Source organism: Punctularia strigosozonata, assembly GCF_000264995.1.
Source record: "Punctularia strigosozonata HHB-11173 SS5 unplaced genomic scaffold PUNSTscaffold_2, whole genome shotgun sequence".
NCBI classification, from domain to species: Eukaryota; Fungi; Basidiomycota; class Agaricomycetes; order Corticiales; family Punctulariaceae; genus Punctularia; species Punctularia strigosozonata.
In genome coordinates, this window is record NW_006767434.1 from 1,431,913 (window position 1) to 1,459,120 (window position 27,208).

The window sequence follows — 27,208 nt, forward strand, 5'->3', positions numbered from 1 at the left end:
AAAGAGAGCAATCGTACACGCCCCACATCCTCGAACAATCAAATCGCGAGCCCTCTCGAATCACACCCCAACACCGCCCTCCATATGCGCGCGACGCCCTCCTCCCCCTCCCCCTCGGCGCCCTCGCACCCCACGGTCATTCCGTTGTCCCTGAGTACGAATACTTCCCTCGCCATCGCCTGCACCACCGCGAGGGCTGGGTGCAGATTCCCACCACCGCGCGAAGCGGTGAAATGCACGGATTCAACGTGATGCTGCGCGGGGAGAAACAGGTTGACCCTTGGCATGACCTTTGCACGCGAATGTTTCAAAGCCGCAGCGGAGGACAAAGACGCGGACTCCTGCGCCATCTCGATGTTCGACATCCACCTTCCGCTCAATCTTTTTTCCAGCGAGTGCAGCGAATCCGAGTCAGCCCTGATGAGACGATATATGGCCAGGAAATTGACGTACCCGTTCCCAACGACGCTGGCGAGGATATACCGCTCCGCGACCTGCCTCTTCGCCTCGCCAACGGCGCCTTCCCGACCCACGCGCACGAGCCACAACCGGCTCACGCCTCTGTCGTATTCCGCCGTGTGTTGCCACGCCAATCGGTCCAAGAGCGCCGCTCGCGGCCTCTCTCCTTCCTCTGGCAGGTCCCGCAGCATCTCCTGGACGTAAGCAAACCAATCCTCCCGCACCGGAAACTGCGAGTCTTGCTGCGGATAAGGATCTTCGGGTCGCCCGATTAGTTCTGCAGTAGCCTCGAGGACGTAACAGGTCCTCGTCTCCCCCGTCTTCTTCAGCAGGACGGTCACGGACCATACCGCGCCCTTCACGACGGGCTGAACGTCCACAACCATTTCGTCCATCCACGGCCTCATAGCTTGGGCTGCATCTTCATCGCCTCCCCATTCGCCGATGCAAATATGAAACCACACTCTCGACAACACGAAACTGGGGAACAAAACAGTAAGCACACGAATTCATGGGCTTCCCGCATTCGCGAGAGATGTGACAGGAGTATGTGAATCCTTCACCGAAGCGCGACGCTGGCCTGCCTCTCGTAATCCGGGCTCGTCCAGAGCCTCTTTGCGATGGGTCGCCCACCCTTAAACACGTTCGTGCCCAAGAACGAGTTATCAAAGACGGCTCTCGCAGCCGCGGCCTCTCTGCGACGTTGGCGCAGGTACGGCCACATATTGGTCCGGCTCCGCTGGCAGCATGCCGCGACGCTAGCGAGCCGTCTCCCCGCGCACTCGCGCTCGAGGATGGCGACTGCAGACAGGTATACTATGCAGCGTTACAAGGTATGAGTTGTAGAGGCGCGCATGACGGGAAGCGTTCGCGTACCTGCGTATCGAAACACCCTCGAGACATGCGTGCACTTCGCCCTCTCTGTGTCGGAGAGGCCGCTGAGGATAATAGACCACCGATCGATCGACCTGCGTTGAGCAAGCTTCGGCGGTAGCGTAATATTGACGAGTGCCGGCGGCGGTGGTGCTGGAGGAAGATCGGGGTAACTCAGATTTAAGATGGTAGAAGGTACACGATTCTGCTGGGTAGCGACATAGTTGCCAGCAGTCAGTTCCAAGCCGGGACCTGGCCGTTTCGGAACTATCGGCTTGAACCGCCGCCATGAAGCCGTCTTGGCTGATCCGGATTCGAGTGGTTTGGTGACCGATGCAGATGTCAGATTCGAAGCCGGAACCAGTGCAGAAGCAGGCGCGGGAGCACGAGCGGGAGTACGCGCGCGAGCAGCAGCAGCAGCAGGAGCGCGGGCAGATGCTGGTGCTGGCTCTGGAGCTGGAGGATGAGCAGGTACGGGAGCTGGGGCTGGGGCTGGGGCACGAGCAGAAGCAGGAGTCGTGGAAGAACCAACATTGACAGCAACGGCCCTATCACCGATGGTGACTTTGTTTGGTAACTCTGGAACCTTGAAATACCTCACGCGTTCAGCAGGCCGGCGAACCATGGACGGTAGACACTGGATGATTGCGGCAGACGCAGCAATCGGGGGCGGATCGATACCCTGGCGCGAGTCAGTTGGGGGCATGCTATCGACTGGCTGGTTGTGAATCGCCGATGTCGCCGGGGATCGAGATTGATTAGTGTCGATTTTCTTCTTCTTATGCAACGTAGCAGGTTTATTAACAGACTGGTCCAAAGGTCGTTTACGAGGTTTCCTCTCGGCAGCTCGCGGAGCACCTGAGATTGACGGAGCCCCTGCTGAGACGCCTTCAGTCCGCGAGGACTCTAGACCTTCTGAAACATTTGGTGGATCAGTGATTGACGTTGCTGTAGCAGTCAAGACAGTAGCGCCATCCAGAAAGGTGCCAGTAAAGCCAGAGGAACCGCCAGCATGAGCGATGTGCGAGGGCATCAGGGTGAGTGTAAGCGTCGTAGGGCCAGGGAGAGATACAGAAGTTGCAATGCTGGAGTTGTTCGCTCCCTCGCTCGACCTTGCACCATCCGGCCCATGGAGTGTGGATGTATGCGCGTCCGTAAGCGTTGTGCTAGGTGTGTGGGCGTTACCTGTAGTTGCTGCGGCCCCCTTGTGCTTCCTCTGAGCGCCGGACGATGATGCTGCAGTGTCGTGCTGTGGGGCCCGACGATTCGCGTTGCCAACCTTCGGGACTTTCGAGAAGGGTTCAGCGGCTGCCTCAGCGTCTCGAAGTTTCTGAATGATCGCGGCTTTGTTGAGAGTCCAGAAGCCAGACAACCCGCGCTCTTTGCAAAGTTCCTTGAGCTGCGGGACCTTATATGAGTAGTAATCAATCGCGGCGCCTGATGTTGTCATCGTCGTTCAAGGTCGCGGAAGGAGGAAGTCAAGGCGAAGAATGCTTTACATAAGACGTCGAAACGAGACCTGAATATTGAATCCATGACGATCTCTGGCTTCGGTCCTGGACTCTTTCTTTGTGACAAAGATCACATCCCGGTCAAAGAATTCTTTTGTCGATGCATCTGATCCGTCTTTGCAAATACTCATATTGTAGCTCGATGATATATAACACTCCCTTGGTTCATCCATCGTGCCACTCAAGCGTAGACCACGCATTCTTCGCCGCCACCCTCGTTGCCTGTAGAGCTATGGGGCTACATAATCATGGCATGCACACTTGACGAGCCCCACAGCATGCTGCGGGTTCCAAGAAGTATGCAGGCTGTAGCGGGACATTGTACGTGGCCTTGCGCAGCTGTGGGACACACTTTATATTATGTCGCACCATCCGGACTTCAAATCGCAGCTCCGGCGTGAACGCTCGCGTATTGATGGTGTATATAGCTGAACATTGGGACATTTGAAGTGGTAGATCTGTACACGGACACGTTCAGATATAGTCTCTAACTCTCAGCAGTATCATTATTCCTGGGTGTAACAATGGCTGAAGTAGTATGTCGGACTTCAACGTGCAATGAGTCGTGACGTCCAGAAGACATCGCCATCGCTGTTGATGCGATGCTCGTATTAAGGAATGTTATGTTATGGTACCGTATACCTGGCCTCCGCCAACGCTTCATGACGAGGTGGCCGCCTTTTTCGTCGACCCCTTCGGTCTTCCCCGCCTCTCCCGTCTCTTCGTCAACAAGTTCTCGAAATTGCGCCTCTCGGGAACGACGTTCTCCAACCCGAGATGTTCGAGTAAGTCCTCCTCTGTCGGGGTGTCCACGCGCTCCCACGGATCGTCATCCATATCCAGCATGTCATCGTTCTCCTCGTCCTCCGCCTCGCGCGTCGTCTCCGCCAAGTGCTCTGGATCGACCCTCCGCCAGAGGCCGTAGTCGTTGAGGTGCAGGCCGCGCCGAGACGCGCGCTCGCGGGTGTCGCGCACGAACTCGACGTCGCCCGTTCGCGCGAGCAGCGCCGCCGCAGCGCACTCCTTCGGGTACACCCTGTCCGCCGCCGTCGTAAGTACGTCGGTTCGCCCTGGGCAAGGGAGTGGAGCGAAGCGTACCATATGTCCATACGTCGGTAGGCGGGTGTTCTGGCGTGTTGGTCGTTGTTAAGCCGTACAATGCCCTGCCATTGGGTCAGGCCGCCTGATATCGTCACCGCGGCACCGCTTTCGTCGCGCTCCAGCGCCTTGATCGTTTCCGCGAGGACGCCAGTGGGGCGCCGTCGGCCGGCACTCGCACGTTGTGGGATTGGGGAGGATGGCGCGGGCATGTCCGGGTCCAATATGAGGATGTCTATGTCGGAGGGCTGCGCGGCGCCGCGGCGGCTGATATAGGACGATATGTCAACATATGGTCAGTTAAGGGAGGTGCCGAGACGTGTACTTACTAGCTGCCGACAAGATGAGCTTCGCAGGACGATGGTACGCACATGCGCACGAGTTTCTGTGTCGATCAGACAGAAACGTCGTCAAGTAGATTTGGAGGAGCGGTACAATCACTTACAAGCGCTTGTTCGCTCTGCGCACGCGTGACACCCTTCTTGAGCTGGCCATGAAAATCGAGCGCTATCCGCTGCGAGCGGGTGAGCTTATTTTTTAGCTCAGGGCTGGCCCGGAGCTGGGCGATCGAGGTGCAGCCGGCCGCGACGAGCGTTCTTGCTTTGCTGGGGCTGCGGCACGGGTGATGAACATACTATGTAGGTACAGAGGAGGAGAGAGAAGGAACCGACCCAATTCCGGTTATCTGTTGCAGCTCTTTGGCAGCCCGGTCGGCGATCACGTCTTCGCTTTCCGCCGCGGCGGACGAAGAATGGTGCGACTCATGAGAAACGTCGCGGTTCTGCGCCGTCCATGAGCACAAAGGAAGAACGGGAAACGGTCAGGAGGATGGGGCACGCACTAACTCCTGCAGGAACTGGTCGATCCGCGCCGCGATGCGTGGGCCAATACCTCTGAGCTATGGGTGGGGGCGTGAGACAAGTTGACAGCATGATACGACGACCAGTGCGACGAACGTCTTTGGCTTGTTCGCCAGAAGTGATGGGATCCTCGAGGGCATTGATGGTCCGTATGGCGAGCTTGAAGGCGCGAATTTTGAATGTGTTCGGGGTCGGTGCCGACGTCTCTTCGTCAAGACCTAACAGAGCAGTTATGATGGTGTATATGCGGTTTCATAGATTACTCGTACTGCGCGTGAGCATCTCTACAATGGCACTGAGGACCGGCCATGTCAGCGTGAGGCCGCAAGGAGGCCGCAAGGAGGCCGTAGGCAGCGACTCACGGGTTGTAGTTGTGTTGCGGACGCTTGGCTGCTGTTCTAGCATAGCGACATGCATGGTGAAGTGTTGTCGCAGGACGCACAAACCGAGTCAACATGGACGAGTGACGGAGGGAGGGAAATAATTTCGAGCAGTTAGCCGCGAGACGCGTCGGACGCGTCTCGCGTGCTTCCTGCCACCACCACCTCCACCACCTCCTCTCGGTTATCTACCTGTTCATAGCATACCATCTCGGATATTGATATCAAGAAGGGACTTGCAATGGCCGACGGACAGGCAGCAGCGTCTGGCTCGCTTTACGGCCATATGACAGATGCCCAGCTACGCGAGACAATCTCGCAACTCTCGCGCCAACAACAGTACCAGGCAACATACCAACAGAATCTTCAAAGCTGGTCGTCAAATCCCCAGGCGACGCCAAAGGGTGCCATCCCCTCTCAGCGCAGCGCGCCCCGCACTCGCGCCCTACGCTCTGGGGGCGCTGCCCAGGCGCCGTCCTACACCCCTCCACCTCAACCCGCCCCCGCAACCACAACCACCGCCCCCGCAAGCACGGCGCAGTATGCTACTCAATACCAACATCAGAAGCAACCCCAGTACCCGCCTCCGCCGCCTCTCCCACCCGCACGCCAGGCGTTCAGCTCGACTTACCCCTCTCGCATGCGCACCGGCGCGACGCTGCTCATGCAACCCATCCTCTCAACCTCCGTCGCCCTCCAGGCCGCCGCAGCATCCTCCGGGCGCGCATCACGACGGGGCGCCGCAGCCGTCTCGTACGCCGACCCAGGCTCAGGCGACGATATCCCCGACGCGGGCGAGCTTGACTCGGACGACTCGGACTTCCAAGCGTCTGGCGGCACGCGCACCGCGATCCGAAACGCGCAAGGCGGACGCGCCGCACGCATGTCGACCGGCATGGGCGTTTTTCACTCGGGCACGGGCGCGAGCCGCGCGACGCCTCAGACGCCCGTCGGCGGAGCGGGTGCGCAGACGAAAAGCAGGGAGCTGGACCAGAGCTATCTCGGGCAGATACCCCCCGCGCGGTACATCCAGTCGAAGCTAGTGCCGATGACCGACCACGAATACGTGTGAGTTCACCAGCTACCACCACTCACCCTGCCGCTGACGGCGACAGGCTCATAGGACTCAGGACGGCTTAGAACAGCAGGCCGAGCGGCCAACGGCGCTGGTGCCTGTGCGGGTTGAGTTCGAGACGGACACGCACCGCGTGCGCGATTGCTTCGTGTGGAACCTGCACGAGCGCCTCGTCACCCCAGATCGGTTCGCGCGCATATTCTGCGCCGACCTTGACCTGCCCGAGAAGCCGTGGGCAGAGACGATCGCGAACCAGATCCGCGCGCAGCTCGAGGACCACGAGGGCATCGCGAGCATGGACCTCGGCGTGGACGACCGCGTTGACGCGGACGGGCGGGAACCGGCAGAGCCCGGAGAAATTTACCCGGAATGTCGGGTTCTGCTCGAGGTGCGTTGTCATTCATTCCTGTGAAGGAGAGTGGAGGGTACTGAACTCGATGTCCAGATCGACGTGCAGATCGGCAACCACCATCTCATGGACCACATTGAGTGGGACCTACTATCCCCGCTCACACCGGAAGCCTTCTCCCAAAAGCTCTGCGCCGAGCTCGGGCTAGCGGGCGAAGCCGTCCCACTCGTCGCGCACGCCGTACACGAGGAAATCGTGAAGCACAAGAAGGACGCAATCGAGTGGGGCGTCATCGGCGGGGACGACGGCGTGGACGGCACGCAGCTCGCGGACGCGACTACCGCTGCGAACACCCTGGCGAACAGTGGAAGACCCGCCGGGGAAGGCCGGGAGCGCGAGCGGCGGGACAAGAGCGGCCTGAGCCTGCTAAAGGACAAAACGGGGCTCGGGATGTCGTGGGGCCGCGCACCGAAGGACGGCAGGGGACCGAAGGTGCTCAAGAGCGTGTGGCGGGATTGGCAGGAGGCAGAGGACTTCGCGACGCGGTTCGAGGAGCTCACGGCGGAGGACATCGAGCGGCGAGAGATCGAACGGGAACGTGCGAGTCGGTATGTCTGCTCCTTCTTTCGTCGTCGAGTGGTCACAGTGGTTTCTGACGATTTTTTTTGGCAGGCGTTTGCGGAGAGAAACCAGCAAGTTCCAGACTTCGGGACGGCGGAGACGATGAAAAATCTTTGTATGTTATCGTTGTATCAACTGCGTCTCCTTTTCGTTGTACGGTGACCACCTGCTATATCGTGACCAGTAACGCGTGTTCTCCCTTATTCATGCGTCGCAGATGATCGACCATACGTTCCACACCATCACGAGCACAAGATACGCGAATTACTGGGTAATGGGTTTCGCATTTCGACGCATATGCATATTGACATGGGTGTTCGCGTTGTTCGAGAAATAGTGTATCGTATGCTGTACTGCCGTCGACGCTCCAACATTTGCTGTCTCCCCCAGGAAAATCTCAAGACCTTGCGGCTAACATATCTGCACTGTCGGTGTTGTGAAATCAGAACTGGCTGCAGGTCACACGATTGTCTCCGAGGCGCGAAGCGAGTCGCGTATCAATGCGCCCTCAAGACCATTCTAAGATAGCTACGACCTTCAAGTGAACAGGCAGACCTAACTTGTTCGCGCTTACGCACATGCACACGGGTTTTGACGTCACGGAATCTATGACGGAAACTGGGAAAGCGGCGACAACATAGATAATGCGTTGGCCGCGTAGACCGGCACATCGTGCCATCTTCATCACTCTTGTTCTGAGAGACGTCGTCGTTCCGGTCGCAGTGCATGAGACAAGGGAAAAGTATCGATCCGCCAGTCCAGACAAGCCGCACAAAAAAATCGGTAGTTTGGGCGGCGTTGGACGGCGAGACGTAACTGTTCATCGTCCGAGAAAACGTAGTGAAAGCCGCTACGGATGATGCAACCCTATGATTGTTGCATCGAGATTGATGTTATGGAAGGTACTCCATTGCATACGCAATCATCAACAGCGCGTACGATCGCTAGCTCCGGACCTGCATCCTGAGACTGTCAGCTTCCATGCGTCGGGGTTATGCTAGAACGTATACGGTACATGCACGACGGACACCTATTGAGCGAGTTTGACTCCATGAGTGCACAAGTATCGGCGCCTGCCGCGGTGCCGCGGATACATCGTGTAGGATCCGTCGTGGTCAAGGCAGGTCACACCAACGCGGCATTCAGTTAAGCTTGCAAATGGTGACGCCCAGACGCCATCGGAATCGGAGAGGCTCTTTGATGAGCGTGTTAACATGATTAGGCTTGGGTGGTGTACCAGCTCAGCCGCTGGCGACGTGGACTATCTGACTCAAACCTCCGGCACAATCGACGTGGTCTGACGGGCCGCTGCCCTGCCGTGGACGCTGAAACAGTAGAAGCTCAGCGCGGACAGCGCCAACGCAGTAATTTTGACTTACATCCGAGAAGACAAAGGATAACTTGATATGCCGCATCGCCCCGCGCACATCGGACCTATTCGGGTATGCACTGTGACCATTGTACTGTGGACAGTTTGTATGATGGCAGCGTCTCGCGGTGAGTCAGCGAAATCGGGGGTCGAGCGAGGCTAGTCGCTGTCTAATCGCAACCCCGGAGGTGCGGATGGTGAACCAGGAGGGGCAGGGGAAGCTACCCTTTCATGATACCCCATGCTCGCATCCCCGTACGCAGGGTAAGCCTGGCACTATATAAGCCGTCGAGTTGTGTGTATTTCGCCCCAGGAATTAGAGCACTCACCGAGCCAGTCTAAACCAAAGATGAAGATCTTTTCCATCGTCGCAGCACTGCTGTTTGCGGGCATCGCAACCGCACAGGTTCAACCATGCTTCAATCAGTACGCCGCTCTTATCGCCTGTCGTGCGCATTGTCCTAACCCGTGTTTCTTGCAGAGCCGATCCCGACAACGGCATTGGCAACTATTGCTTCTGCGAAGGCGACGGTGAGTACAAACTACACGATACTGAACAAAAGCAGTCACCTGCTACTATTGAGCCCGTCCTGATCTGTTATCTGTTTGTGCTGAATGGTACTGATGTCCGGTCAGGTCTATGCTATGCCTCAGGCGGAGCGAGCATCTGCGACCCGCCTGGCGGCCGGATTACATGCCCCTGAGTGGGCCACGTCATGGAAGCTGCAAACGCTATGCGCCAAGGGGTACATCGAACGAAACGGTTCTATGTAGCAGCTGTTCTTGACGTAATGCGTATCTGGCCATTTGCTTGAACGTTGGTATCGTAAGGTCGACTGCCAAGCACGAAGAGGTCAGCTTTCAAGGCCCAATTTTTGCATCAACTATTTTATTGCTCTATAAAAAGGATCAGCGTAACTGTCATTCAAGTTACAGGCCACGGCACCTTTTCCGTTTTTACGCCCCTCCGTTTCCTAGTCCATCCTGCGTAAATCAATAACCTCAGAAGCGATAACCAACCTCAGGTGCACGTATATATGCAGCCATGCTTGTATGCGTGCATATTTGAGATCATGATTTCTCATGGACGATACCATGCACACGCTCAGAGCGAACGGGCTATCGGTGGTGGAGGGACTAAGCGAGGCGAGATAATAGTTGGAAACGTATCAGCAGCGATCTGTGCATGACTCTTAATAACGATTGCTGGGATTTAAGAGCCGAACGTCTCTTTGTTGCACCAGAATCGATGGTCTGGTGGTAGGTGGACGTGCAATTCGAAGGCGTGTAATTACATCATCACAAGCCCAACGCGCTCCATTGGCCTGGCCGGGAAATGCCGGCGTAATGCTAACGAGCACAAGAATGTCCTTGACCTGTAATTCTGAAATGGACATGCATCCCGACACTCAGCCCTTCGCGTTCGTCTCATCGGAGCTGAAGGTGACTCAAATCTCAAGTCGTGGTTAGGCACGGTTTACATGTAGTACTTGCACTTAAGAGGTGTTTGGAAGCTCCATGACTTGAAGCGCCTGTGATACGACGAGAAGAGGCGTTAAGGGTCACGGGCGATATGGGATGAGGGGGGGGGGGGGGGGAACTCACGACGCGACTTCCCTCGCCAAAGTAGTTACGAAAGGCGTTCACGTCGCCTGTCAGACAGATCACGTTATCGGGCATGTAGTAGACGAACTCCGTCACCGGATCACCTACGACGCAAGAGGAATGAGGAACCGATCAATTGGAACATAGAGTAATTCTGACGCACTGCCGTCGGTGTTGACCCAGTGCGCAGAGAGGAGCCCGGTTATAGCGTCGTAAGTCCAGAACGCGCTCGAAACCGCGGTCTGTAGCCCGGTCGCGGTGTTGACCGAGCTTGGCTGGTTTGCGACCGCGGGGCCTGCGGGGACGTTGGGGGTGCCGGCGAGGTAGACGAAGTTGTACGAGCCAGACCCGAGGTTGCTCGAGCTTGAAGAAAGCCCGACCACGCCGCCGAGGGCGGGGAACGCACCCTGTTGGCGGAAATTAGCAGAGATACCGAGATGCTAAAGATTGAAAGATGAGTGTGGAGAGAACTTACGGTGATAGCGAGGTCGGACGGTACGAGGCCATTCGCCGGGAGTGTGATTCCGAGCGCCCCAACGACGTCGGTGGCGATCCCGTATTCCCCGTACTCGTTCAGAGTCATGTTGACGTAGCCGAGAACGACGTCGCCGTTGTCAAGGTCAACCACGCGGATAGAGGTCATTAAAGCCGGAGTCGGAGTCGGAGAAGGGGTCGGGGTCGGGGTCTTAGGCGGCCAAGGCCACGTAAATGGCCATCCACGTTTCGACTCTAAGATACAGCGTCAGTGTCGGGGACAAATGGAAAAAGGATAAGACGCACGCAATGCAGTAGGCGATAGGTTGCGCTCTGTGTCGCTGTCCGGGAGCGCCGTCCGAGAAACGGTAGAGGAGATAGGGCGAATGAGCTCAAGCGGCGGATTGACCCATCGAGTGGGGGAAGGGGAGGCCCTGACCAGGCCGACGCCGAGAGAAAGCGTGAGGAGGACCTGGGCGAACTTCATGCTAACGACAGGCGCGTGCGTGACGGACGAGGTCAGTGCTTGGCTATTAGTATGCCTCTTCATCGACGCCGGGCGCGAGACATTTATTTCTCGCACCATCGAGCCGGGCTATACGGTGGGCGATGGCACCTTCTGCAGCCCGCCGCAAGGCACTCAGCGGGTTCGATGCGCTGAAGCCGACTGCATCATCTGGGCTAAACGTGTATGCTGGTGTACCACCCGTCCAGTTTGCGGATACAAATTCCCGAGTTCGAGTACAAGATCCGAAGCGAGCGTCTCTAAACGACCAGGAGGTATGCGCCCGCTGTACGCGTATCTTCTTGGACGATACAGAAGCGCGCCCAGGTTCAATTTTGGTAATTCCACGACAAAACCGGCGGAGGGCCAAAATCATCTACGTGAAAACGTATAATTCGTAAAACATAATGACTGGGATAGCGGTAACCGACCTTGGATCACTGCCATTTCGTGATAAGTACTAGTCAGTAGTTGTGGTTTCATCTCCCCAGTGCACAACCCCAGTTTTCGCAGCAAAGCGTTCACAAGCAGAGAATGAGCGAGGTAAAAAGTCTGAATTGCGTCTCAGTAGCTACAAGCAGACAGAAGTCCTTGAAGCGGGAAAGGACACTCTAGGGTGCGGCTGAAGCTAGCGCTGAAGGAGGTTGAGCCTAAGAGGCTGAAGTGACTCTTCGGCAGCCGGCGTTTGCCGAACGCTCTCCTTCCCTCAACTTTTGCTCGTCCTTGGAGGTTTGCGCTCGGGAGGTGTCTTCAGGATGGTCACCCACGTACTATTCGAGAGCGCCTCCGGCTATGCCATTTTTGAAGCCAAGCTGCACGCCAGCATCGAGTCCCGAACGAAGGACATCCAGGAGTCCATTGACGACCTTGCAAAATTCGGCAAAATGGTGTCGCTCATCTCCTTTTCGCCGTTCAAGACGGCGGCGCATGCGCTGGAGAACGCAAACGATGTCTCTGAAGGTGCGTGTTCCATGGGCGAGCTATCTTGCGATAAGAGGCTTCTGACTCCCGTATAATAGGCATCGTCAACGACCACCTCAAGTCCCTCCTCGAGCTCACTCTCTCCAAGCCCTCCAAAAAGTCCAAGGTCGTGCTGGCCGTCTCCGACCCGGCTCTCGCAGCCTCTATTAAGACCGAACTCGGCATCTCCTGCGACGTTTCCGCCAATGTCGCGCAGGAACTCATCCGCGGTATCCGCCTACACGCACCTAAACTGCTCACCGGAATGGCCGCCGACGACCTCACCAAGGCCCAGCTCGGCCTGGGACACTCCTTCTCGCGCGCCAAACTGAAATTCAACGTGAACCGGATCGACAACATGATCATTCAGGCGATCGCCCTCCTCGACCAGCTCGACAAGGACGTCAACCTGTTCTCGATGCGCATCCGGGAGTGGTACGGCTACCACTTCCCGGAACTCGTCCGTATCGTGCCCGACAACTACCAATACGCCAAGGTCGCGCGCTTCATCGGCAACAAGGAGGCGCTGAACGAGGACAAGCTGCCCGAGCTCGCCGAGCTCCTCGACGACGACGCGACACGCGCGCAGAACGTGCTCGACGCCGCGCGGGGCTCCATGGGCGCGTCCCTGTCCGAGATCGACATGCTGAACGTTATGGCGTTCGCCACCCGCGTCGTATCCATCGCCGAATACCGCAAGTCGCTCGCCGCGTACCTTGCTGAGAAGATGAACCTCGTCGCGCCTTCGCTCACCGCTCTCCTTGGCGAGCGCATAGGCGCGCGTCTCATCAGCCATGCAGGCAGCTTGACTAACTTGAGCAAGTACCCTGCGAGCACCGTCCAAATATTGGGTGCGGAGAAGGCGTTGTTCAGGGCGCTGAAAACGAAGGGGAACACACCTAAGGTACTGCAACGGAATACGTGACTGCCTGTATGCTGACACTGGCTCCCGTAGTACGGCTTGCTGTACCACTCATCGTTCATCGGTCGCGCCGGCCCGAAGCACAAGGGCCGTATATCACGGTTCCTTGCCAACAAGTGCTCTATCGCCTCGAGGATAGACTGCTACTCCGGTACGGACTCGCAGCAACCCTCGTGTCGAATCCTCCCGTTCTCATAACGAACACGCATCGAAATGAACCCACTCACCATACCTATTCACAGAAAACCCTACATCAAAATTCGGTGAGGCCCTCCGGGACCAGGTAGAGGAGCGCCTCAAGTTCTTCGCCGAAGGCCAGGCGCCGACGAAGAATGCCGACGTTATCCGGAAGGTGCTCGACCAACTCGCATTGGACGAGGATGGGGATGAAGATATGGCAGATGGGGAAGAACCGGCGTTGCCGCTGATCGAGGCCACGAGCCCCAAAAAGAAGGAGAAGAAAGAGAAGAAGGATCAGGAGGGCAAGCGGAAGCGGAAGAGCGAGGACATGGATGTTGACGGCGAGGATGACGAGCAGGAGGGCAAGAAGAAGAAGGCCAAGCTGAGCAAGGAGGAGAAGAAGGCTTTAAAGAAGGCCAAGAAAGAGGCCGCCGCTGCAGAGGTGAGTGACCCCAAGGACTATATCCTGCGATATCCGGACCTGACGTCCGATTCGTAGGGCGCCGAGGCAGAAGGGGAGAAGAAGAAAAAGAAAAAGAAGGAGAAAAAGAGCGATGATTAGCTGGCGTAGGTTATGTCATCGCATGTCATTCTTTTTTATGTTATCGGTCGTGTATTACTGCTACTTTCTATCTCGCCTATGTCAGACTCCATCTTCCTCGTCAGCCAGTCGCAGCACTACTTATGCGACAAGACCAATCCATGATAATCCAGTGTTGGCCCTCAACCACTCGTAAGGGCCGCCTGTATCCACGAGCTCGTACTGGATGATCCACAACGTTTGATTTGGAGCAACTTCTACAGAAGCGAATTTTTAGAACTTTCTGCCCATCATCAGCGTGACAAGGAAGAAGGAGCGAATCATTGAATGAGGAGGTCCAGGTTGTTGAGATATGGCGCAGCGAGGGCATATCGACTGGCGAGTCCTCGAATTCTGTGTGAAACTCCGAGCGCTGGAGGAGGGGTCCGACCTTCAGGGCCTCGAGCACCGGGCCGAGAGACACGATCATGGCCAGCTGTCAAATGCGTTCATCTCAATCCTGCGCAGATGCTCGACGCGCGTCGTTGTCCAAACCAGCGGGGGGATGCGATGATACGGCACTCGTCGGGAAAGTTGAGAACGAGCATGCGCAGACGGGGGGACTCCGATTCCTCGAGAAAGAGCAAGACGAAGGACTCCCACAACAGGTCCAGGTAGATGGGATCGATGGGGTTCGGATGGATCTTGATTGTCAATGAGTCCAACAAGGGCAGCGTCGCGTGGCTGAAAGGAGCAAGGACTTACTCCAGGAGCGCCAGAACATCCATCCACTGATGGTTTATCTCGAGGGGTTGCATACCATCTGGAGCCAGCGCTCGAATCATTTCGCAGGCGCGCCCCCCCTTGAAACGGCTCGCCTCTGGATGAGACGTCAAATTGAGCGTGTCCCACAACCGCGTGTAGCCGCAGACTACGTCCTGACACAGCCGGCATACACCTTACAATCGGAGCGCGCTGTCAGGCTTGTGTGTAGCGCACATGGAGAATATGAGGCACCATAACTCGACCGGTAGCGACCGGGACGGCGAAGACTGTGCATTTCCGTGGTATCAGTGAAGCTACTATGCTGAAAATTTGGCCAACCGCGACGCGCGTTGATGCGCAGTGCAGAATCGGTACCAATGCTGATCTATATCGATGTATGGATGTTTAGATCCGGTAGAGTCCAGCAATGCATCCATGCAGGAGCTCTGCGGCCCAGAAATCATGTTACAGCAGATTTCCGTAGAGGATGTAGAAGAGAGAGGAAAGGGATCGAGTCATACAGTCGCGCGACGCGGCAGATCGTTCGTAACTTCGTCTGGATCGTTGGTCGCGCAGAAAAGGATCTAGTTCATCGACACAGAACCATACCATATCGAACGTCGCTTCAAGCCACAGGAGTACATGCTGTACACAGTTACTTCCTCAGAATAGGCGGCGAGTCGGCGGCGACAAAGTGAATTCGAAGAGCAATAGAGGCGGAGCTCTGCCCCGGGCCGCATTTGCCCGAATACGCCATTTCGTTTCGATCTTCAAAGTTGCGTGTTGCGCGCTTTCACTCAGACTTCCTTCAGGGTTGAAGCGTACGCCTGGGAGCTACTCCGAAGAACCTTTCGTGCTAGACTCAAGCACACCTGCCCTTGGAGGCGAACAGGTGCCAATCCGGCCACTGAGCTAGTTCCATTCTCGTTCGCCACTCAGCACTGAGCGCTGAACTGTCAACAACACATCTGCATCAGTCCTGCATGATGATACATCAACGTAAACAAAAAATTCCACGCGCTTCGGAGCTACCCCATAGCGCAGACGACTGACCCGGTCAGGATATCCCCATCCGCTTTCGGTGAGCGAAGGTTTTTCACGCCAAACCAGGCTATACTACATTGCTATGCCACATTACCTATCCCAACGTAATCGCTGGTCATATCGTTCCATGCGATTACGCGAGTGGTGAGTGCAGCTCGCCGTCACTCCGCGATAGTGATCCTCCCTGACCACTACCGTTGCCACATAACGCCAATTGACGGCGACTCATGTTCATTCAACACCACCGGCATACCAATGAGGCGACATGCTGTTCAGATATGATCCCTATCAAATGATATTCAAGGCCACCTATCAGATCTGTGCCCTGGCTATCGAGATTGTTACGTAGTGTCTGCGCAACATTTCCTTCTCTTCGGGCCTTCCGACCGGCCGACCGGGATCTGGATCACTGAATACTGATTCACGCCACTCCTTACGAGACGAATACATGAGCGCGCATCGTACAAAGAAGTACATTCAACTTGAAATATTCATTTGATCATTCCATACTCAGCAAGACAATTTCCTACGGAGGTATCTGTCGGCTCCATACCATATCTTCGCTCCGCGTACTCAGGAGTCACGTTCGCTCAGATTATTGGAGCTCGTCCATTTGGAAATTCTAGCATACGTATGCATGGATGCCATTGAATGCTGGGACTGAGGGCTGGCTCTTCTATGCCCTTGTGCCGTTCGATCAAGTCGTGGTAGGGATCGGTTGCTCGTCTGCAAGTGAGACAGTGGGAGCGAACGGTAGGCTTTTGGCCTTTCTGCTCTAAATACTTGCAAGGTGGCAATCAGGTGAGTTGAAATCGACCCTCCTTTGTCAAGCTTCAAGCCACCAATAATATGATATCGGCACCAGGCTTAAAAGTCGATATCGGCATCAACGAAATTTTGGAGATGTGTCAGAAGCCACCCCAAAGCACAAACAACTGACGCGGTCAGACTTTTCGCGACCATTTGCGGCGAGTGGATGCCATCACATACACGTTTCTCGGCGAACAGGCAGGGGTCTTCAGGTCGATATTACGTCGACGCCGGGCGAGCTCTATATGAAAGGCGTCGCATGGCCGTTGCGCAAGCCGCTGTTCGGGTCAGATAGGCCGTTCAGGAGAGCAGCATGCATTCCGAGTACGCAATGGAACTCCACTTCCTCGCTGGTTGTGTCCCGATAGGATTCAGGCCTTGCCTAATGCCTCTGGCAGATGCCCTCAGGTGAGGCTTCAGGCACGCGGGAGTCCATTTCCGACGTTGTAAATTTGTCTTGCTCCTGCGATACATTCGCGCAAGGCACTATATAAGTCGTGCAGCAATTGCATGTCTCCTTCAACCCCAGAGGCCCAGTTGCATTCGACTCTTGCTCTACTCAGCTTACTCGTTCCAACCTCGTACACCATGCTGTTCCGCACCCTCGCACTTATGCTCGGACTAGCCTTCACGGCGACGGCCCAGACCTTTGAAGGCGTGAGTCGTCGTTTTGCTCGAGCCCATCGACGACATGCAGGCCATCGACTGACACCGTCACACACATCCACAGACCTGTGAACCCAGTAACAACCCGCTGTACCCCACTGGGCTTTGCACCACCTTCATAGTGCAGGCACTCCCAGTGCCGGTCACTGTTGCGTGCTCGACAACCGCGCGTGTGAGTATTGACGGATGCAGTGATGCATCATTGGCTGATGCACCCAAACAGTGCGAGGCTACTGGCAACGAATGTTCGACCAATGTACCCGGCGTTCTTGGAGGTGCCGCGTGCACCTAAGCTGCTCATATCGCGGATGAGCACACCTTAGTGGTACAACCGATGGCACGCTCTTTTATCGCGCTTCTGTAAATTGCCAAACATACGGTTGGCTTTTGATATGTGAACGGTGACAATGTTCAACAACGCACAAATGACGCGGTTGAGCAAAAGCATAGTTCGGTGGATTGTGCACCCCGATCGCATGTTCGTGTAAGGTGTTGAGATCGGCCAGTGAGATTGCCGTGGGTAATCTTTTCTTACTTCGGATATCATCTCATTGCAGCGAGGCATCATTGACCGAGTACGCCTCGACAGTGCCTCTTAGCTATTCATGCTCGTTCGATATCGGTGTCAGTGGCGTCGAGGGCGCCGTATGCTCCTGAGCGGAGCGATTCGTATCCAGCATGATCACAGTGCGCCCAAGAGCTCGATGACCCCATGCACTCGACCATTTTCCACCGCGGTCCCGGTGCATGATCTTCCGGTGTTCCGCGCTTCTTGCGCTCAACCTTCATGGCGGCTGCCCACACAATTCCAAAGGTGAGTGCACGAACTAGTCCAGTCATCGGGATCATGCTGAGCAGCATGTATGCACTGCATGCATACAGATCTGTCTAGTTGAAGAGGATACTGGACATGCCTGGTATCCTACAGTCGTGTCTTCAGTGTGGTGCGGGGACGACGGCGAACACGGTTGGCTGCGATGCGATGGCCATGCTGTCTGAACATCCTCGTCTTGCCAGATTAACGGCAACGCATGTACGTACGGCTCCGGTATCGACGAGGCTACGTGCTCCTGAGGAGCTTGTTCCTGTTGACCATACTATCCGCCGCCTGTGTACCCGTATTTCCAGGTCCAAGATTTGTTGCGTGTTGTACGCGTTGTTATAGAGCATGAGTGGCCACGCAAATTGTCGATTGCAGCCCTATTTTGTCGTGCTCTGCTCAGGCTGGCGGTTCGCCAGAACAGTTCTAGATCGACTATCACTCATCAGCGTTGCCGCGTAGTCGATCCTCGCTCGAGTACTAGGATCGAACCGTCTTGTGAACTACCCTTGCTTTCAAGGCTCCATCACGGTTGAGGTGCCGACCGCAATCACGAGTCCTAGCAGAATATGCGCACCTGAAAGTTCGAAAACCTCATGAGGTAGGTAGGTAGGGAGGAACTTGCACGCCTTATGACTCCCAACCCTTCAACGCGATCCTGAAGCTGATGCTCGAGAGCTCCTTGAACAAGCCGAATGATGCCTGGCAGAATCATGCGCATCTGCCAACGATCATGGTTGAAAGCGCAGCAATTACCACGATTTCAACTCGGGAAGCACCGATTCAATGACTTGCGTTCCCCCCTGCTATGTAAGCACCGACTTAACATTATGTTGTGAGCACCATGTCTGCACGACAACACATCGGCGTTGACGAAATGCCGACGTCTCACGAAGGCACCTCGGAGCACTGACAACTCACGCGGTCGTGATCTGAGCGACCTACTTCCGCGAGTGGAAGCAACCAAACCGACGCGCGCAGACCCGGGCCCGCTGCAACCTGGTTATGGCAGTTCTTCGAGTCGTCAGACACCATCGGCTGTTTAAGCGACCGACGGGCATCCTACATAATCGTCCTGAAGAGCCTGCCTCATTCTTTGTGTTCCTACGAACACTGTCGATCGCTGTCATCCTTGACGAATCCCAGCTACTTCTCGATGATGGCTCACTACCACGGCGAATAGATTCCACCGAACCGTAATTGCAGGGTGTCCTGCGTTTTGGAGGCTACCATGTTGTCTATGACATTGTCATTTGCGTCGGCGCAAGATTGGGGCTACTTAAAGGCGTAGCCATCGGGAACTTGGCCCTCAGTCCGACTGCACTTCACTATTACTCTCGGCCCACTCTCGACTATCACCAGTAATGCTCTTCCACGTCCTCGCGCTTATGCTAGGGTTGACATCCGCAACGACCGCCGTCGTCCTCACGGGGGTGAGCACTTCCTTGATGAAGCTCAGCGACGCCCAACTGATGCTGTCGCGCACCTTTGTAGGTATGCGATCTCACTACGCCGGGTTGGCATTCTGGACTATGCCTGTTCCAAAACGCGGGTTTCATTGGTGTTGGTTGCCGGCTTGAGATGCCTGTAAGCACTGCAAATTCAGCTAATCGTTATTGACGAGTTCTTCTGACCGAGGGTTCCATGATAGTGCACCAAGAACGGCAACACATGCTCATACGAAAACAACAGCCCGGGGATTCCATCTGCCGCATGCTCCTAATACGCTCGTATGACTGAATGTCGGAGTGATAATGTGATTAGTTCGACTAGGCGCTTACTCTCATAACGCCCGCTACCATGTATTCAACATGTTCATCGGCTTCTTGAGAATTTCAATATGGTCCCGGTTCAATGACGCTCGGTAACCAGCATGCATATTCCTACAAGCCCTTGATATTGTATGCTTGTAACATCGGGCTTGGGTGGTGTCACGGTGATGCGCCTGCCATTAGCGCCTTGGGAGTGGATCATGGCAGTTCAGACGTTGTTGTCGATGAGGCCACTACGAGCTCATTCATGACATCGAAAGATGGGCTCATGCAGCTAGCCGTGGATTCTGTATAAATCTATGGTTAACGACATCACCTCAACTTTTCAAGGAAAAATCTGTCTTCATCGACACACATCGTCCTGAGCGCATAACAAATCTGTGTTGCACAAATGCATCATGAATGCATTGGCTTGACTGGACAATCGGAGCAAGAAAGGAGATTAGGGGAGACATAAACGGCATGAACAATCATTGACCGACAGGTGATAATGCATTACAGAACGTCCGATCGAGAACAAGGCATATTCGTTATGCAGTCAGGGGTCCAGAAAGCAAGCCGAAGATGACAGAGGGAGGACGAAACATGAGACGCCGTAGCATATAACCTGGATAGAGAAAAGTAGCCATGAAAACCTGTCGATGGTCAGCCAATGTTGCATAGAGATGCTGAACACATACCGGTTAACCTTAGCATATGAGAGGGCGCTTAAGTGAATGCGTGTGTACAGAGTGTGTTTTCTTGAAGATGATTTGGGGGTGAGGCCGCACGCCCAACTGCGAACACAGTAGAGCGCGCGTCCTCCCGTCCATGGGGGAGCACGAGGGCCGAGAGTCGACGATACCGAACATCGTCCGTGCACAAACGATGACCGAGCACCTCCAACCCCTCGGACCTCGCTCCCCCCCTTGCGGCCAGCGTAAGAGACCGAAACCTGAAACCGAAGCCAAGAACTGAGCTCGAAACCCCGTAGTCCAGGACCTAGAGAGAAACTAAATGGTCAGTCGAACCTGTCGAAGAATCATCAATCAGCAAAAATATGCGAGGATATTTTGTAAGGATGCTTACCTGCGCGAAATATCATCGTGCTTGCATCTTCGGAGCCCTGGTCGCCGGTCCTTTGGAAGCCTGATCGTCGGTCCGTCGAATCTATAAAAACTACGGACGAAAGAGTAAGAACTTAGTGAGTAAGGGGAAGCAGGATGACTCACAATCAGGTGCAGATACCCCGTGTCGTCTAAGCCCAGCTCGAAAGCCCTCTCTTCATCCTGCCCACTCCCCGCTCCCCGTTACCGCCTTGGCCCCTTCCCACTCCTGCGCCCTCACTCCGACGCCCCGCCGAATCGCCCCCTTCCTCTCCACCGTTGTCTTCTTCTGTCCCATCACGCATCTCTTCATCGCATTCCTCCTTACAACCAACGCTTGACCCTCACCCAGCACCATATCCCAATCCACCTCCTCCACGACCTCCACGATCTTGACCTCGATCTCCACCTTGATCTCCACGACCACCGGTATCTTGCGCCTTCCAGTGACAAAGGAAGCGAGCCTCTTCAAGCTCCTCTCGACCGACCACGATTCGGTGACCGCCGCCTGCAGAACGACGGGCCGGACCGGGGCCGCGGGCAGCTCTTTTGTAACATGTGACGACGACGAAGGGCTCTTGCGCTTGATGGCGTTCCGGCGGACGAGGGCGGCGCGGTCCCCAGCTTGACGTTTCGCTGGCATAAAGAACTCGAGTTTGGCGTCGTCGAGCTCCTTGCGGTCTCGGAACGAAGACCGCTCGCCGAGGCTCTCTGCGATAGATGCGACTTCAGACGGCGAGGCCTCGAGGATGGGCGCCTGTAAGTGAAGTAGCAGGTTAGGCCAGTGGTCTTGAGCAGAGAGCAGGGGAAGGGACGTACCTGTGGATCGTTATGAACGAGGTCGCAAGCAACGATGACATCGTCGGGCCCCCTGTAGATCATGATAGAGGTACCGGCGAGGTTCAAAGCGGCGATGAAGGGAGTAGACATGGTTTGTGAGGGATGATATGAGATGAAAAGAGTTGTTATCGCTTTGCAGCAACGCGGGGTGTTAAGCGGGTGAGGATATGTTGGCGGTAGAATGAGCACACAAAGGTCTTATATACTCTCAGGGACGGCAGAGGCGGGAATGTCGAGAATATCTAGCCCGACGGCGGACGGCGGATGATCTCTATCTTGACACTGGTATGCCGCGGACTCGGTCGTAGGGCGGATGTACTCAATGAAGACGCGTAGCTGCACACCGAAAAGGACACATGCACGAGCAATGCGCAGATATTGACGATGGGTAGAGGTCGAAGAAGCCCCAGGCCGTGATTAGTGATTAATGGGGTTCTGGGGGTTTAAAGGGTGCTGTTGACAATTCTGTGCAGAGCGCACGTCGTAATATTCAGAAAGAGCCATTTCATGAAAGCTACTTTGAATCATAGGAGTATATGCTGTTACAGAGCTCCTGCCTCAGAGTGCACCGACACCGTGAAGAGCAACAGAGGCGTACCACGGGCGAGGGTTGCGATCGAAGGAGCACAGCGTGCTCTCGCGCGGACTTCTCCTCCTCGCGGGGTTACGTACTCTGCCATCGTTGGATGGAGTATGACGGCGCCAATCATCTCGTCTTTCGTGCTACGCATGTTAGCGTGCATCTGTCAAGGCGTTCTTACCTGTACAATGAGATAGGGCGGCATTTGAGAGTCGGTGTTTCAGCGACCGAGGTGAGGTATGGTGTTCATTCAACCAAGCGGACATTGACCTGGCATATTTACTTCCACCGTATTCATAATCAGCCCATCGCCCCTCGGATTTCGCAATTATTGCCGGGTTACAATTAGGCCATGCGACAACGACAGCTTCATCCAGCACTTGAACATATTTGGATCTTCAGAATTTATACCATCTCATCGCTATCCGGATATCGCGGAGCATCGCTCGCGTTGATTCTGGGTCAATGTGGCGCAAAATGTCTAACCCACTCGCATGAGCGCTCCGATGCAGGGAAGCTGGAACCCAGCTTCATCGTACATCGCCGTTTCGACTGCGCATTAGGTCACCCACTGCGCATTGAGTCCGCAATCTCACAAAGCCATGTTCATATATAAGTCACTTCTGCCACACCAAGGTTGCAATCACTCGAGGGGTTTACCTTAACGCACTCATGGATGCCAAAGAGCCCGTGATACGCGTTGCCACCCAAGCAGACATTCCCGGCATCGTGGACCTCCTCTGGGAATCATGGCAAACATTGTACGCGTCAATCACGCCTTGAATCGACAGATGATTGTAACGCGCGACCTCCTACAGCTATGCGAAGGTTGATCCTTTCTTCTCTATGCCAGAGCGCCGTGACTTCCTTCTCAGATGGCGCACGGCGGAACACGAGCGCGCCGAGCGAGATCCTCGCGCGGTGTTCGTCGTCGCCGTCCGCAGCACCGGCGGCGATATTTTGGGCTACTCCGGCGCAGGTCCCGTGCTGTGGGACGAGGAAGAGCATGAAGGCCTTGCTGAATTGCTCGAAGTTCCGAAACATGCGGATGAAAGAGAGATGATGCTCGAGCTGTACATGCTCTTCGTGCACCCGTCGACAACCGGTAGGCGCAAGCACCGCTGAAAAGCGCATCATCGGCTGATCGGGATGTCTTGTCAGGAACAGGCCTTGCGCCAAGTCTGATGGCGGCGGCGTTGGGGGAGGCGCTGGTGCGACAGCCGCCCTTGCGGCTTGACGGCAATATATGTCGGGGCTCGAGAAGGGCTGTCTTGACTACCTCGCGCGAGCTGAACGCCCGGGCGTGTACGTTTTACGAGCGCAAGATGGGCGGGGGGTGGGCGGGCGACTTTGGAGACCTCAGGATTCCGCAGGAGAATGGGCAGGAACCGAAAGTAAGCATCCCCCCGCTGTGAGATACTTGATGGTGGAACAAGCTGAAGCGTTACCAAACCTCCAGTGTATCCGAATGGGCGCCTTCGTCTGGGATGATGTTCGAACATCGTTGGAGGAGTGGCGATCACGCAGACGTTGAAGCGGTGACAGTGCTACCGTCGTTGACCCAGAGACTGTAAATCTGGAGCTCTCTGGGTGGGTTTTGGATTATTGAGAATTGCGTGTTTTCATCTTGCCAGCTTCACTGCATATATGCATATGGAGGTTATAAGGTCATTATGTGAGAAACCGGGATAGTGTATATTTTCATGCTTCCATTGCAGGCATTATTGCAAGCCCTAACAGCCAATATGGATGTATGGCGCCCATCGACTAGGGGTAGGATCGATTGCTCGCAGCTTCTGCATCGCAGTATCGAGGGCGTAAGGGACGACCTGGGGGTCCAAATAATCAGAATCGCCGTGAAACAGCTCCTCATATACGGTCCGCGCCACCAACGGTCCATCCACGTCTCCCATTGACCTACGAGAATCGTCAGTCTTCGAGGATTTTCGTACAGAACAGCATTCGTGCGGCTCACCACAGAGTAGCTATGACGCTCTTGAAGCCCGCAAATAACATTGCTGCCGCAAGGTGCACTGCCTGATCCGGCTGGCTAGCATCGCCCTTCGCGGTCTCGCATGCGCTGAGGAAGGCGAGGAATGAATTTGGAAGTGACTTCGGCATTAGCTTGGCGATGGTCAGCATCTCGTCTCGTAGCAGGAAGCCGCTCGCGAGCGGATTTTTGGGATCCTGGTATCCGTGGCAGGCGAGGTGGAGGATGGTCGCGTTCGGGAGCTCGTTCAGTACAGTCTGGACACGCGCGCCGCATTCGTCCCCTCTGCTTGCGTCGTCTTCGGGCGGCAGAGAGAGAAACGCGTCTCGAGGCACTACAGAGTCGATTTCCGCAAGTTCGTGCATTGTATATGGTAAAGGCTGCCATTGAGGATCGTACGGCGAAGGGGCGGCGGCCAGAAGGATTTTCGTCGAGCTCCGAGCGATCGGTTTCAACTTCCTCTGTGCATTTCGAAGGGCGCTCAACGTCGGGGCGTACGAGGACACAAAGTAGTCACTGCAGCAGTCGTGTCCACCATCCGCGTAGACCCCGGCGGCGTGAACGGGGACGAACGCAAAGGGACCAGTCGGTATCCAGATGACCCTCGGTCGCTTGCGTCCAGTGGCTTTCTGAAGGTGTCCGTCAGCACGCTGGGCTTCAGAACATACAAGAGATACTTGCCTGGAGGCTCAATGCCGCTACAATAGGTTTCACTACCGCATTCCATAATTGCGTGAGGATTGCATTGCCACTTTCTACGGGCTTCCGACTCGTCGGCTTCTTCTTGATCATCAGACGAAGCTGAACAGCGCATTGGGGCATCTCCCTCCTATACGCAAGACTGGCATTCTTCATCGCCATCGCGTACTTGCCAAGCTCTTCGGGGCTCAAGTCAGGGAGGGGGACCCACGTGCAAGTGCCATCCTGCCCAATGACGATTGCATGACAAGAGTCGTGGTCACCTGGTAAGAGCACGATGACATGTGCCCGAGAAATCGATGCCGTCCGAGCAAGCTCCGGGAAGGTATCGCTCATGAGAAAGCGGTCCATGCCAGGGAGCCTCCGGGCCTCTTCGACGAGCGCGTCGAATCGTTCGCTCAAGCATTCCCTCGACACCTCAGGCTGATTGGGCTGGAAACTGCCTTCCTCCAGCGCTCGCGAAAGGAACGTCAATTCTTGAGACATCTCGTCTGGAAGCCGATCGAAGTCCTCGCGGAGATGCAGGCTCTGAGCCCAGAAGCTTGCTCGTCCTTGTTCTAGGTACTCTATAGCCAGCTGAGGTTTGCCAACCTTCAGCGCCATGATGGCCGCGTCCCGAGCCAACGTCTCCAAAGTGGTCACTTGCCGCAGTCGATTTTGGATGCTGACGGCCCTGAAGGCCATCCGGGGTGGCAGGCGAAGCACGCGATTATAGACCTCCAGCAGTCCGTCGATTGCGTCCCGGTTGAGGGCGACATCTCCTAAGGCTATCAGTCGCTGCAACTCCGCGATCACCATCAACGAATGCGATAGTCTGTCCTTCACGTTTCCTAAGCTATCTTCGATCAACAGGACAAGGTGCATTATGGCACCAGTGAAGTCGCCACGTCGGAGGTGAGCGTATGATAAACAATAGTGAACCATGAAGCGAGCAGGATGTCCACCTTGCATGATCTCCAGGGCGTCGGTGGAGCATCGCATGGCGAGCACGAGATCTTCAGCTGAAGGGACATGCGATGAAGGGCCGACGATCTCCTCGGCGAGAGCGTATAGAGCCTGATGTCGCTGTGGATGACCGGGTGGGCATTCCTTCAAAGTCTCTTTCCTGAGTCGCAGGGAATATTCCCGATCTTCGAAACCAGACGTCACTTGCATGCGATGTCTCGTGATGTCGGCCAGGATGGTGAGCGTGTCCCCCCTGTCGCGGTGCCCTTCGGGACGGTACTTTAGTGCCTCTTCCAACAGGGCTGTCGCGCGGTCCAGCATAGGGAGGTCACTGGACGTGGGTGTTGAGCCCAAGTGATCGAAGCGATAGCAAATGCTAGTGGCCACTAGCATTAGCGCGACAGCGCGAGAGCGATGCCCCGGGGGCGTCAATGATAGCGCCTTCATCGACAACTCCATCGTTTCTTCTTGGATGCTGAGGTCACCAGTATGGCTGAACTTCATCTGGCGCATACGCGTCAATTGCACTAGCCATCTGAATCGTCCGTCGTGGTAGTCGAGAGAGGAGAAGACAAGAAGGCTCTCCCTGGCGATAGCGGTAGCTGCCTCTAAAAAGTCGAGATTCTTGGCTTTCAGGTAATGGAACATGTGTATCATCCACTTGTAGAGGTCGAAGGAGGTGCAATCGAGGGATTGAACGAGGTAAGGCCTCAGACCGTGGTCGTGGGGATATTCAGCCAGGGCCATCCGGAAAACGTCCACTGCTTCATCCGCGTCAACCAATCGCTTTGACAGCCTATACCTGTGATGAAGCGAGTTGCCGAGGTTGGCGATTGCATATAGACGTTCATCGTCATGCGGCGCGAACAGCTTGACAGCCTGGCGAAATAAGCTTATGGCCGCGTCGAAGTGTGCTTCGGACCCCTCGGAGGCAAACAAAGCGCAATGTCGAGAGGCTGATTCGTACACAATCGCGGCACATCCCTTCCACTGGCAGGAGTTTATGAAGCATGGCGATCCGGATTCATAGGGTTCGCATCGGGAGCAGGGGATGGACGGCCTTGCGATACCGTCGTCATGAGAGGAGCGCAATGGACCTGAAGACGGCGACCAGAACAGGCAGGAAAGGATAGAAGATGGTGAAGGTGGGTCGGAGACCGGAGGTACGGATCGTCGAGGTTTCGGAAGGGATGATACTAATCATGGAAGTTGACTATGAGCGAACACCCCGAGATCCATCAGACCCAAAAGGAGATATCTGACCTTGCGATGCCAGTTCATGGATTCTGTCGCATTTGTGGTCCGTCAACGACGCGTTTTGATAGCTGTTTTGATAGCTAGTACTCGCCGGAGTTCCCGCTAGCGCCATTCCTTGCCGACGTCCACTGGCAGAAAAAGTACGAGACATTATGCTGGAGGGTCGCTGGGACT

General features: G+C 55.6%; 10 protein-coding genes across 10 annotated transcripts; 3 read left to right on the plus strand and 7 right to left on the minus strand.

Moving 5' to 3' along the window:
* Nucleotides 1–38: 38 nt before the first annotated feature.
* Nucleotides 39–2,782, minus strand: PUNSTDRAFT_130809 (uncharacterized protein; the record flags this gene model as incomplete). Its single annotated transcript, XM_007380056.1, has 3 exons — nt 39–939; nt 1,023–1,275; nt 1,336–2,782. The coding sequence occupies 3 exons, from the start codon at nt 2,780–2,782 to the stop codon at nt 39–41; spliced, it is 2,601 nt and encodes an 866-aa protein (XP_007380118.1).
* Nucleotides 2,783–3,369: 587 nt separating this feature from the next.
* On the minus strand, nt 3,370–5,212 carry PUNSTDRAFT_141226 (Nucleotidyltransferase). The gene is made up of 9 exons (XM_007380057.1): nt 5,164–5,212; nt 5,071–5,096; nt 4,898–5,019; nt 4,783–4,839; nt 4,613–4,722; nt 4,387–4,552; nt 4,271–4,326; nt 3,942–4,208; nt 3,370–3,879 (listed from the first exon to the last, which is right to left on the minus strand). Exons 2-9 carry the CDS (start codon nt 5,081–5,083, stop codon nt 3,504–3,506), a joined length of 1,167 nt encoding a protein of 388 aa, XP_007380119.1. The 5' UTR covers nt 5,084–5,096; nt 5,164–5,212; the 3' UTR covers nt 3,370–3,503.
* A 255-nt stretch (nt 5,213–5,467) lies between these two features.
* PUNSTDRAFT_42136 (SNF5-domain-containing protein) lies at nt 5,468–7,332 on the plus strand (the record flags this gene model as incomplete). The annotated part of the gene is made up of 4 exons (XM_007380058.1): nt 5,468–6,249; nt 6,305–6,644; nt 6,702–7,213; nt 7,278–7,332. 4 exons carry the CDS (start codon nt 5,468–5,470, stop codon nt 7,330–7,332), a joined length of 1,689 nt encoding a protein of 562 aa, XP_007380120.1.
* A 2,759-nt stretch (nt 7,333–10,091) lies between these two features.
* Nucleotides 10,092–10,843, minus strand: PUNSTDRAFT_111001 (uncharacterized protein; the record flags this gene model as incomplete). The annotated part of the gene is made up of 4 exons (XM_007380059.1): nt 10,092–10,127; nt 10,201–10,304; nt 10,364–10,607; nt 10,676–10,843. The coding sequence occupies 4 exons, from the start codon at nt 10,841–10,843 to the stop codon at nt 10,092–10,094; spliced, it is 552 nt and encodes a 183-aa protein (XP_007380121.1).
* Nucleotides 10,844–11,934: 1,091 nt separating this feature from the next.
* Nucleotides 11,935–13,259, plus strand: PUNSTDRAFT_111002 (Nop domain-containing protein; the record flags this gene model as incomplete). The annotated part of the gene is made up of 3 exons (XM_007380060.1): nt 11,935–12,139; nt 12,199–13,043; nt 13,095–13,259. 3 exons carry the CDS (start codon nt 11,935–11,937, stop codon nt 13,257–13,259), a joined length of 1,215 nt encoding a protein of 404 aa, XP_007380122.1.
* A 581-nt stretch (nt 13,260–13,840) lies between these two features.
* Nucleotides 13,841–15,022, minus strand: PUNSTDRAFT_118346 (uncharacterized protein). The gene is made up of 2 exons (XM_007380061.1): nt 14,527–15,022; nt 13,841–14,465 (listed from the first exon to the last, which is right to left on the minus strand). The coding sequence occupies exons 1-2, from the start codon at nt 14,713–14,715 to the stop codon at nt 14,271–14,273; spliced, it is 384 nt and encodes a 127-aa protein (XP_007380123.1). The 5' UTR covers nt 14,716–15,022; the 3' UTR covers nt 13,841–14,270.
* A 1,946-nt stretch (nt 15,023–16,968) lies between these two features.
* Nucleotides 16,969–17,338, plus strand: PUNSTDRAFT_130814 (uncharacterized protein; the record flags this gene model as incomplete). The annotated part of the gene is made up of 3 exons (XM_007380062.1): nt 16,969–17,037; nt 17,111–17,218; nt 17,270–17,338. The coding sequence occupies 3 exons, from the start codon at nt 16,969–16,971 to the stop codon at nt 17,336–17,338; spliced, it is 246 nt and encodes an 81-aa protein (XP_007380124.1).
* Nucleotides 17,339–20,901: 3,563 nt separating this feature from the next.
* On the minus strand, nt 20,902–21,653 carry PUNSTDRAFT_130815 (uncharacterized protein; the record flags this gene model as incomplete). Its single annotated transcript, XM_007380063.1, has 2 exons — nt 20,902–21,480; nt 21,543–21,653. 2 exons carry the CDS (start codon nt 21,651–21,653, stop codon nt 20,902–20,904), a joined length of 690 nt encoding a protein of 229 aa, XP_007380125.1.
* Nucleotides 21,654–22,806: 1,153 nt separating this feature from the next.
* PUNSTDRAFT_49852 (uncharacterized protein) lies at nt 22,807–25,147 on the minus strand. Its single transcript, XM_007380064.1, has 6 exons — nt 24,821–25,147; nt 24,119–24,768; nt 23,603–24,060; nt 23,311–23,537; nt 22,962–23,248; nt 22,807–22,904 (listed from the first exon to the last, which is right to left on the minus strand). The coding sequence occupies exons 1-3, from the start codon at nt 24,992–24,994 to the stop codon at nt 23,877–23,879; spliced, it is 1,008 nt and encodes a 335-aa protein (XP_007380126.1). The 5' UTR covers nt 24,995–25,147; the 3' UTR covers nt 22,807–22,904; nt 22,962–23,248; nt 23,311–23,537; nt 23,603–23,876.
* Nucleotides 25,148–25,882: 735 nt separating this feature from the next.
* PUNSTDRAFT_60438 (uncharacterized protein) lies at nt 25,883–26,224 on the minus strand (the record flags this gene model as incomplete). Its single annotated transcript, XM_007380065.1, has 1 exon — nt 25,883–26,224. A coding segment is annotated over one exon (342 nt), but the record flags the coding sequence as incomplete, so codon positions are not given.
* Nucleotides 26,225–27,208: the final 984 nt, after the last annotated feature.

Coding starts and splice junctions, on each gene's coding strand:
- PUNSTDRAFT_141226 (XM_007380057.1), bottom strand. Junction 4,327..4,386: donor CGCAGAGCGAACAAGCGCTT/GTAAGTGATTGT, acceptor TGATCGACACAG/AAACTCGTGCGCATGTGCGT. Junction 4,209..4,270: donor GCTCATCTTGTCGGCAGCTA/GTAAGTACACGT, acceptor GTCCTATATCAG/CCGCCGCGGCGCCGCGCAGC.
- PUNSTDRAFT_49852 (XM_007380064.1), bottom strand. CDS start 24,994: ATGGCGATGAAGAATGCCAGTCTTGCGTATAGGAGGGAGATGCCCCAA. Junction 24,769..24,820: donor CTATTGTAGCGGCATTGAGC/CTCCAGGCAAGT, acceptor GCTGACGGACAC/CTTCAGAAAGCCACTGGACG. Junction 24,061..24,118: donor AGCGTCATAGCTACTCTGTG/GTGAGCCGCACG, acceptor CGATTCTCGTAG/GTCAATGGGAGACGTGGATG.
- PUNSTDRAFT_118346 (XM_007380061.1), bottom strand. CDS start 14,715: ATGCCGGCTGTGTCAGGACGTAGTCTGCGGCTACACGCGGTTGTGGGA. Junction 14,466..14,526: donor GATGTTCTGGCGCTCCTGGA/GTAAGTCCTTGC, acceptor TTGACAATCAAG/ATCCATCCGAACCCCATCGA.